The sequence below is a fragment of the Maniola jurtina genome, chromosome 10 (genome assembly GCF_905333055.1).
Source record: "Maniola jurtina chromosome 10, ilManJurt1.1, whole genome shotgun sequence".
NCBI lineage: Eukaryota > Metazoa > Arthropoda > Insecta > Lepidoptera > Nymphalidae > Maniola > Maniola jurtina.
The window spans coordinates 4,010,885-4,022,357 of NC_060038.1; the positions used below are offsets into that span (position 1 = coordinate 4,010,885).

The window sequence follows — 11,473 nt, forward strand, 5'->3', positions numbered from 1 at the left end:
GCGCTCTGATTACCCCCCGCGCGGTGACGGCTAAGAATAATTGAGGAGTGTGCGCTCTTTGCGCTTCTTGTAGAAATTATAGGTGTGTGCGGCTTTATCTACGGCGGTTTTCTTGTTTTTTAGGATTCCGTATCACCAGAGAAAAAAAGGAACCTTATAGGATCACTTCGTTATCTGTCTGTCTGTCAGAACCCGTCAAGAAGATTAAAACCTAAAGGATACCTACTTCCTGCTGAACTAGAATCATGAAATTTGGCAGGTAGCTATCTTAAAGCACAAGTAGGTAAAGGGAAAAATCCAAAAACCGTGACTTTTTAGGTACATTATAAAAAAAGGTTTTAAATATCTTGTACGATTGTACGGAACCCTTCGTGTGCTAGTCTGACTCTTACTTCACCAGTTTTTTAAGTCTAGACGTTTTGGCCAATCGTAAACAAATCTTTTATTTCTAAGCAAAACAGCCTAACACTATGCTAAACTTGAGTCCAAAATTTATGTTTTTGATCAAAACAGTACAATTACTTATTAAAATAATTAGTTTCAACTGCTTTCATTCAGTTTTTTGTTCTATATATTTTTACACTACATGTTTAAATTACGTACAAGTGTATCGCTTTCTTCGTCGGCTCCTCAATCATTGAGAAGTGTGCACTCTTTGCACTTATTATGGAAATAAGCGTGTGCGTTTTTATCTACGGTGCTTTTGATTTTCGTGTTTTTTTTTAATTCGTTGACAACTTAGCTCTTAACTTAGCAAGTCTCTTTGGTGGATATCGGCCGTATCAAAACTTCATTCGCGATAATACTTAGAAACACGGGGATAGCCGTGTTTTATACTTTTTTAAATATATTTTTGAAATTGAAAAATCAAGTAAAAATGAAATTGCTGAAGTGAGTTTAACGAAATTGGTATAATAATAATTATAAATCTAACCCATCTTCATGTTGCTGAAGCGCTATTTGGATAATATTTTTTTTCTTGATCGAGCAAATAAAAATATTCGAAAAATATATTATTATATATTCTGTAGAGTATGTTACACGGTAGGCACTCACAGGCAACAGCTAAAATTATTAGAAGAATAGGAAATTTTTAATTCAAATTAATTTTTGTTGTCCGAAAACTCGAATTTAACTTCTTGGTAGATAAGCATCTTATCATTTTACAGTTTTTACGTTGTTACCTACTATTTGTTTAGGCTTATGCATATCTAACAGTATGTTAGTATAGCAGTTACTTTTGTAACGGGCTTATTATGTTATAATTAATGAAACTGAGCGAAACAGGGCGTTAATAAGCAATTAAGAGGCATAAAGGACTGGTAAAAGCAGACGCACGCACTTTCTAATAAGAGGAAAACCTTGTTTTATCATTATTATTATGCCAAGGTTTAACTATTACTTAGCAGTTTACGATAGTTATACAGGTGTAACCAGAGCGGTAGCAAAAACGAAGACAGGTGTAGTACTGATGATAACTGACTAGATATCATAAAAAAAATATTTTAAAGGTACACAATATATTGCAAATAAAACATCTGACTGATGCTAGAGATCTACGAACGTTCCGTAAATATGTCACTCGAAGTTAATGGCGCGTCGTAAGGGGCATTGACCCGAGTTTTGCATGCTATACAATGCAGGTTTGAAAAATACAATATAAGGCAAATGGTTATTGGCATTGCATTTAAGGTAGTTTAATAATAACGCTAAGTTTTTGCTAGTGTTCTGGTTACAGCCTGTATTAATTCAAAACTTGCGTTAAAGAGTGATTAAAAAAAATTATATTAACTCACCTTTCGATGAAACGATGCCTTCGAACGGATGCGAGAATGTGAGGTGCACGTCCATGTGGTCCTTCCCACACATGACTTCTAAGGATTGTATAACCGGCATTCCTTCAGGCCGCTCCATCGGCCATAGGTCACCTGCTTTCACCCTCGTCTGTGAACAATAGACTTTGTTGAATGATTTTCCATATTCATACAATTATGTTACCTGATCTAAAACTATATGCCAACGCAAAAGATAAGTAAACCTTGGACTTTGCATAGCTGAAGTTTCAGCGACTAATTAAGTAGGTAAGTCAAACTTAGAGAGAGAGCGGCGAAGCTGCAAGTATGAGGCAAGCATTGAGCATACTAAATCTCGTTGTCTGTCATCTTCCCAGAACTTTTAACTAGGTCTACTTCTAGACTAAAATTTATACTATAATATTACAACTAAAGTCACCAAAACCATCTACGAATCTTGTAAGTCCTTTAATACCTACAGAAGTGTATCGATAATGAACAAGTCTCAGTACATCTTATCTACTTAAGATATTTCACAGAAAAAGAAAGATCTTTTTCAAAAAGACTTTTACAAGTGCATTTGAAAAATGAATCTACAACGGTTATGTATCTTAAAACAAATATGCCATAAAGGAACATTAAGCAGTTACCATTTGGTTACTGTACAATATTCATCGTATAAATATTAACATCATCTCCTAACTATTCACTGTAAAATTATGCATAATATATTCATGGATGCAGTTTCATGTCATGCAGTAATATCGGGTAGTAACTTTCACTGGTACCATAATATTATCATAGGTAGGTAATATTTATTCATTGATGGCATAGTAAAATATAAAATCCTTAACCAAATTATTAAAAAAATCACGATCTTCATTATTTTTTTCACGGTTACAGTTTCATGTCCAATTTTACGTCATCTCGGCCAACGTGCCCTGTGTGCTCGAGCCGCCAGGGCTGAGTCGCACAGACGGCAAGCGTCCAGATGGCTTGACGCTCGTCCCATGGCAAAATGGCAAATGCCTGCTGTGGGATGCGACGTGCTCTTGCACCTTCGCGCCAAGCCATCTCGGCCGGACGTCGCGAGTTGCCGGCGCCGCCGCGGAGTCCGCTGCCACGCGTAAAAAGACTAAATACGCCCCACTCATGGCCAAATACTTCTTCGTCCCTTTGGCGGTGGAGACGATGGGCTGCTGGGGTGAGGAGGCGCGGGGCTTTGTGCGCGACATTGGCCGTCGTCTAAGAGAAAAAGGCTGCGATCCACGCTCTGGGGCCTACCTGGTCCAAAGGTTGTCCATCGCCATTCAGCGGGGCAATGCTGCCAGCTTGATGGGCACTTTTGGTCCAGGGGCAACCAGGGGTTGTCTTTTTGACGACTATAACTAATAGGAATATTAATTATTATTTATTATTTATTATTGGTTATTTATTTACCTAGATTAATTATATTATATATTTTACGTCATATAATGTGACCTATACCCTGAAAATGGTTTTCAGACACAGTGTGACGAACGTAATCACCTACCCGACTTTCTCGCCATCGGCTTTAAAATATTAATCATCATGATCAATCCATCACGGGCCACTACATAGCATAAATTCAGCTAAAATAACAGTAATTGATATTGTAATATTAATTGATGCAGCTTTTCTGTAATCGATCCAGAAATTTTTACATAACGTAAAGTTTTCTGCATATTTGGCCGTCCATACTAAGAATAAGTAGGTATAATAATAAATAATACAGAATGCTTATTTAATCCAACAGTCTGGTATTCAGGCTTTTGGAACTCAAACTCGACTTATTTATCTTCATGGTATTGGTTTGGTGCTATGCAGTAATATCGGATCACTTTCACTGCCACTATCGGATAACTTGTAATTCCTTACTCAATCGATAGCTGGCCCGTGTAGGTCGTGATGGCTTGAGGGCAAGATCGGAAAGGGTCGTAGGTTCGAATGAATTGAAGGTGAATGATGAATGGGTTCTGTAGTCCTAAAAGAAGCGCGCGAATTTTGTTAGGTAGAAATATACTGAAATAAAATTTAAACAAAATTGTATTCTCCCTCACTTCGTTGTATTGCATTGATTGAGGGTTGTGACCCCTTTCTGTAAATAAAATGATGGTAGAGATTTTCTTGGAGTCTTGGGCTTCCAAATACTTCTTCATTATGACTGCTAAATAACATTATATTGGGACGGTAAGCTTAGCAGGACGATTAAGCTACTAATAAAACCTGAACATCTAATTTTTCTACAAAGATCTTAAACGATGGCCGTTTAAGATCTTGGTTGTTGAAAGTTGAAATTCAAAATTTAGAACTGTTGTACTGTGCTCAAAAATAAAATTCTATTTCGGCCTCCGCCATACATTCATCTATGACTTCTCTTTACGAAATTGAACAAAATACTGGTTATCAAAACTCACTAAAATCATAAAAGAGAGTAGGTACTTACTTAGAGTAGAGGAGTGGGCAAATAACAGCGTGTCAAAAACTTTGTTCAGAAATGTTGCAAAAATTAAATTTCACACGGATTATGGGAATCTAAATAACTGAAAACATGTAGGGGTAAGTGAGCCAATTAATATACAAAATGGAGCAGCCAGTATTCCCAAATACGCAGACATACAAAAATTTAAATTGCACATGCTGATGTCCATTTCACTCTCGTCATATTCCATAAATCCATTTTGCTCCCACCTCGCTCGTGCTCGTGGGAACGCAATGCACCGATGTATTTGAGTCTTTACAGACGGGGCCAACTTTCAAGTTCCAACTCCAACTTAATTTAAGCATAGATATTATAAGATGGTACAATTTTATTGGCAATTTACTCGAATTGCCTATCACTTTGTCTCGTGTGTCTATAAAAGGCAATAAATCTACCAACTAACACACACAATTTGGTTCAACACTTGGGAAACTACATTTAACTATGTTTGACATGTTTGATGGACATATATGTACCGTTTAACTGAAAAGGTTCCTTCAACTGTTCGGTTGATCTAACTGTTAACGCCTGCAGCCATCCTGTCTATATCAGTTATCCCAGGAACTGTCTCAGTTAAACTTGCTGGCCGTTAAGTTAGCACTTCTCTCTTTAACATTACAGTAATGTACCTTTGATTCAACATTAATTTGATTAAGTTAAGCTTGAATAAACTGGAGCGCGAGCGTCAGGAAGATCCTTTTCAGGTGATATTTTACGTAAGTCCCAACTTTTAACCACTTATAATCTCACGCTTCTTGTCAAAGATCAAGTTGGGCGCGAGTAGGTGCAGGCGCCAATTTATTTTGACGAGGTTGGAGCATAAATTGTGTTAGAAAGTTGGCCTCGTCTGTATATAGGCCTTTTCTTGGAACGTGCGCGTGCGATTAATCAAATCGTTTTCTTTTGAAGATCAGCGATAAGAGATGGGCCATTTAAATTAATCCGGCATCTCGTGTTAACATTTGTGGTTAATTACATTTAATTGTACTTATTAACATTAAATGTAATGATTGCAAAAATGTTTCAGTAAATAAAGGCTATATTATTATTATTATTATTATTACATTTAATTAGCTATATTAATAAGTGTGAGTACCTGAGTTAATTATTAAAGGTCTTAGTGATTGTTTTATGTTCAACCTTCTGCTTTAGCGTCTCTTTATAATAATTTAGGTAGAGATTTGTACTGATGTTATATTCGTGTCTGGAATCTGTCTGCTTGAGTCTGGCATGAAAAAATGTTTATGAATGAATTGGTCCAAATTCTAATCGAGTTTGTTATCATGGAGCATGACATTAATTTTGGTAACATTTAACTGTAGATATGTATGAAGAATTTGAAACGAAGAAACCGATCGCGTTTGGTGTATAAGCTTAAGATTTTGCTTGTAGGGTTTCTCTATAAAATTCTACATTTTGAACATGAAGAAAATAGATCTCTACTAAAAAACTGAACGAATCGGGGCAGGTCTACCAAAGTCATACCTATTTTTTTGATATGTATTCATTATGTGTACAAAATAAACAAGTAAAAATTTCTAGACCAGTCAAACGTATTCTACAGGAAGATTAATTGTTACCGTTTCAGATAAGAACCTCATATTATTATTGCTCAAAGTAATTATTACTATAATATGGCAGTAAATCTCTTGCGGTGAAAACATTTAAGTGTAAATTGAACGCAACAATCTCGATGAGCCCGAATTGCATTTTTATCTTGGTATTATTTATCGCAGCAAATAATTACCGATATTTTCGCAACCTGATCGAATTTTTGAAGTTGATAAAGTAATTTTTGAAATTTCTCAAATAAATCACGTTTTGCTCGAGTTTCACTACCATTTTGGGCAATTTTTTACTCTCATCGATATTTCAGCTTCACTAAGAACACATCTGATATCAAGTGATGATAATATAGGTAGCACAAGTTTTCAAGAGTTCTGCTTTAAAAATTGCCATAATTAGGTATTCTTTTTTTTGTTTCAAGCATGTCTCTACCTAGCAAAATGTTTCTCTTTTTTCTTATTTTCATGATTGATGTTATTAATGAGTGCTATTTAAGTCGTTACGCAAGACAGTTTTTTTTAACTAGCTAATTGGACTCGGCTGCGACTTCATCCGCATTGATCTAGGTTTTTGAAAATCCCGTGGGAACCCTTTAATTTCTAAGATAAAATGCAGCATATCACTCTCCTGGTCATTAACTATATCCATGCGTAAAATCACGCCTATTCGTTGCTTCGTTGCGGCGTGATTAAAAAACAAACCAATAAACAAACATAATTTTGCAATAATATTATTAATTAGTAGGACAGTGAAAAATAGGTAAAATTTTAAAAATTGAATAATGAAGAGGTGGCGCCAAACATCCAGTGCTCAGTTTCTCAGTTCTCACGTTTATTATAATATGACCAAGGCAAATATGAAGAATGCTACTTCATTGCATCCGCATTGAATCTCAAGAAAGTGTTACTTTTCTACACTCAATAATTATTATCTGACACCGGCCATAACTAAGGATGCAGAAAAAAGCATCTCCTAATATGAATTCAAATCCAATTTAGCGATCATGAATATTCGCAATCGAAATAATCGGTAAGAAAGTATCGTATTGGATAGAAATCTCGATGCTAACTAGTTAAGTTGTTAGCACGCAAACACGCAGTTACCGGTAGAGTACTATAAATATGCATACCACACGTCCTGGTATGACCGGGAATATCCTGATTAATTACATGTATTTTTTAACGTTGGTTGACCCAACTCGGTAACGATAACTGATTAGATACTGATAAGGTGAGTGATTCCACTTTTAATATATGTATCTTCAAGTCAAGAGTGAATAGGCAACTACTAGGCAAGCGCACTTCATCATAGGTTGCACCTTGCAAACCTCCACAATGACATTAGGTCTGTTACATAATCTTCATTTCATAGGTTTTATCTAGATGAAAGAAAGAAAGAAAGAAAATGTATTTATTTGTTGTTGGTGTCACAGATAAAAACAAAGTATACAAATATACATTTTCATCTGTGACACCACCCCAAATGGGTGTACAGCTCAGCATTATGTCCTGCATCATATGCAGGACGCTGATTTTTATGAGCATTGTCATATTATGATATCTTAGAAACTAAAATTCATTAGTCGTTGTCCTTTTTTAATTCTGGTGCATCATGGTCAACCTAACTTAGATCTTTAACTATAGCTCTTAACGACCACCAGCGGACAAATAGGATTGTCTGTTCAAATAATAAGATTCCTAATGCCTTTTTGGTTCAGTGGTAAATAAACCTATAGCTACCTTCTATATCCTAATTACGACGGTGCATAATATTTATACTTAGTTGGAATGACCTCACTTATTCGAGTTGTACATTTGGAAGGACCTGGAAAACGACCGCATAATTTATCATCTGGAGTATTCTGGGTTCGTGGCTGACGCTCTGACCACGCTCTGCCACGGTTCGAAACCTGCCAGTTCTGCAATTTTGGTATGTATTTAAAAATTATTTAGAAGTAGTGCTGATGGTCTCTAAAGCAATAGTAGAACACACCTCGCAAGTTACATGTTTGCTCGCATAATGTGCAAGCATTTTGTAGGAGTTGACTCGAGTCTAATGCGTCTAATGTTAGCCTGAATCCAGATCTTTAAGTGAGTCAGTCATTTTCTGCGATTAAGACTACATACTCGTAGTAGCGTTTAGAAATTCGTTCTGAGTCATTTTATCAGCTTCCTTAAACAAAATTATTTTTCCTTTTAGAAGACGTTCTTCTGTTCCGAAAATCATCATCATCGTCATCATTGTCAACTGATAGACGTCCACGGCTGGAGCTCTCTTAAAAGGACTTCCACACGCCACGGTCTCGTGCCGCCCGAATTCAGCGTCGCCTGCGACCCGTTTGATGTCGTCTTTTCAACTAGTGTTCTCTCCCAACGCTATGCTTCTAGCACCTTGAGACCCCAACGTCTGCTTATCGGGCCTTTGAACATGGTCCTGTGCCCTGCGCATTGCCATTTCAGCTTTAGGGCCCGTTTAGCTATCTCGTTTACTCTGGTTATTTTACGGATTTCCTCATTTCTGATTTGATCACGTACTGGAACTCTCAGTATATCACCCGCTGAGTGACTCTTAGTTTTATTATGAGGCCCATATGGTCTGGTATAGACCATGTCTCTCTTTAGAAAAACAAACTTTTATCCAACGTGGCTTAAATAAAAGCTTGTTTTTCATTGAGAAAATTCGTTTGAAAACTTACACAGCAGTTTCCGTAGATCGAGGTGACAAGTGAAATGCGTATAGAAATCATAATAAAGTGAGCATCACCCGGCGCGTGGTAATAACAGCTTATAATAGAAACAGTTGAGATGATTGCTGTATATTTTCTGTACTACGCCATTACGGTGGCGTGCACGCGCCGACCAAAGTGTTCGTTAGCTAAATAACCGATTCGCATTACTGTTTTTTTCATTATACTTACTAGGTTTCGTTTCATAAAATGAATCTTGAATGACATTTTGTTTAGTATTTATTGCGGATCTTACCTAATTATATCTAAATTGGTATCTAGGTCACTTAACGACACTGCTATCAATGTATTTAGGCAGCAGAGTATCCCCTCTTACTGCCTAAATACCTACATTGATAGTACTGTCAGGTTTTACTGCGCGAATTTTCCTGTAGAATTCTGTAATATTGGAAAACGTTCGCGCGTTTTTTTTTGCGTGATTTCTTCTAGAATATGTCTGCAAAATTTCATGGACTTTGGTTGCTTAATATTCAAATGAAATTGGAACTACGATTGTATGAAACGAGTGACGGAGAGAGCCCTCTTAACATATCCTATAAAAATGTGACACTGTGCCAGTTGATCCGAATAGACAGGCTTGAAGTGCATTCGCAGCAGTCGCCAGTGCGGCAGAAAATCACAAAGAATGTATGCAATGGTTTGTGATACTGTATGAAGCACGTGAGACAATTGCGTGGCTCTTTCGTGTCTACTCCGCAGTCGCAGTGTTAATAAATATACCTTTATAATTTTTCAGGTTCTGGTAGTACAGCTTTTAGCTGAGCTTCTACGTTACCTACGACGTTTACAATCAACTATGTAAATACCTATAATAATTATTCCTATTGATAAAACAAATAAATCGACCGCGACCGCTTATGTTAGCGACTCGTGGCAATTTCGAAAAATCCGGCCTTATTCCTTGTTTACATTATGAATTGAACGTCTGTTCAAAATTTCAGTTTTCTAGGTAGGGCTTGGGCTGGGTGTTGATGAGTCAGTCAGTGAGTGAGTCAGTACTTTTCTTTTTATTGTGTGAGATAAGGTAGACCCTACTTATACCGCGGCCGAGTCATGTGCGTTTCAAGCAATTAAATATCACTGGTTTTAACGGTGAAGGAAAACATCGTGACGAAACCAGCATGCCTGAGAGTTCTCCATAATGTTTTCAAAGGTGTGTGAAGTCTGCCATTTCACACTAGGCCAGCGTGGCAGACTATGGTTTCCTCTGAGAGGAGACCTACGCTCAGTAGTGGGCCATCGATGGCTGATGATGGCTGATACAGAATATTTTATTTTTATTTTTCCTACCAGAAATCCAAAGTTGTTAGTATAAAATGGCAACACAAATCGTGTCACACGTTGACGAATCATCAATTTGTACAATCAGAAATTGAGCATGTCACCGGCCGGCCTCTAATGCAAAACAAACACACTTTCACCTCTCCATTCATATTAACATTGCTCGTAATGTATTAGAGTCTGAGCTGTGAGCATTGAGCTGACAACCGGCGTTATGGAAGAGTATAACCGCTGGGCCACAGTCTCATCGCTTAAGAGTCAAACGGCGCGTCGAAAGGTAAAAAGGTAATCGCTAAGCTCACGAATCTCATTGCTAAGACAAAATTCACAAGAGGAACGATAGCAAAGAGACATGTTCGAAATATGTCTACTTGATTAAACTAAAAATAAGAAGATCCGGAGTAACCGACATTATTATTATTCAACAAAACGTCAATGCCAAAGTCATTTTCAGACCTAAGAATGCATTGTGTTTGACTCTTGATAGTATTTAGTGGACGCTCTTTGGTTAAAATCCAAGCTTAAAGTCACCACAATTATGTGCAACCTCACTGTTGAAGCATCAAGCAACGATTCAAGCAAGCAAGTATTGCTTTGCTCTACACTAACTATAAAGCTTGACGGTCAAGCTCATGTAGATACATACTCGATGAGTAGGTATGTATCTTTGTGACCTTAAAGCGAATATATTACACGTGATTTGACATAATACCATGCGTTATATATTTTCTACTAACTGATGCCCGCGACTTAGGATTTAGGTTTTTAAAAATCTCTCTTTGATTTTCCGGGGGAAAAATTAGTGGCCCATGTCACTTTCCAGGTTTTTAACTGTACCCATGCAAAAAATCACGCCGATCCGTTACTCCGTTGCAACGTGATTGAAAGACAAACCAATAAACCTACAAACCAATAAACTAACAAACAAACACACTTTCAGATTTATAATAGTTATAGATATATGGGTAGTGATAACTTAAACACACTTAAAACATCCAAATCTTGGAGCGCTTGTAGGCATATTTTCGCTTGATGTATAGTTAAAATGCCGTGGCCCAACTATTTCATCCGTCTCAAGACGGACAGTAGTAAACTACTGCGATAAGGGACCACATTCCTTTCCGCACGCGACTTGTATTGACAGATTTTCTAGCTTGTGATTTGAATTTTGTACTAGGTAATTTTTATCTCTTATCACTTTGCTTTCTGTGCCTGGGAGTAAAATCGTCACCTTCTTTGTATTTGGAACAACATATTGTAGGTACTTAGTTATTTTGGTGCCAGGAATATTACTATAATAATTATTATTATTAACAATTATGTTCATGGGCGGAAGTAATCACTTAACATCAGGTGACCCGCCTGCTCGTTTGCTCGTTATTTTATTATTAAAAAAAAAAAACAAGAAATCTCTTATATGTCAATAAGTTAATTATTTAGCAACGTTGATATTTGTAAAAACTGCAGTAGGATCTTTTTTAACAAATAAGATAAACAACATTCCTACCTACCTACTTATTGATTTTCGTCGTAAAAGTGGTTTGAACTTTGAACGTGCTAATCAATGCTTAGATAATGTACCTA

The 11,473-nt window shown here is 36.8% G+C and overlaps 1 protein-coding gene across 1 annotated transcript in view; it reads right to left on the reverse strand.

Annotated features, from left to right (window-relative positions):
- The window catches only part of LOC123868993, a 103,003-nt gene that overhangs the window by 34,574 nt on the left and 56,956 nt on the right, over positions 1–11,473 (reverse strand). Inside the window, exon 4 of the mRNA XM_045911713.1 lies at positions 1,797–1,944. Coding sequence (XP_045767669.1) covers positions 1,797–1,944 — 148 coding nt within the window. The remainder of the gene's footprint in view (positions 1–1,796; positions 1,945–11,473) is intronic.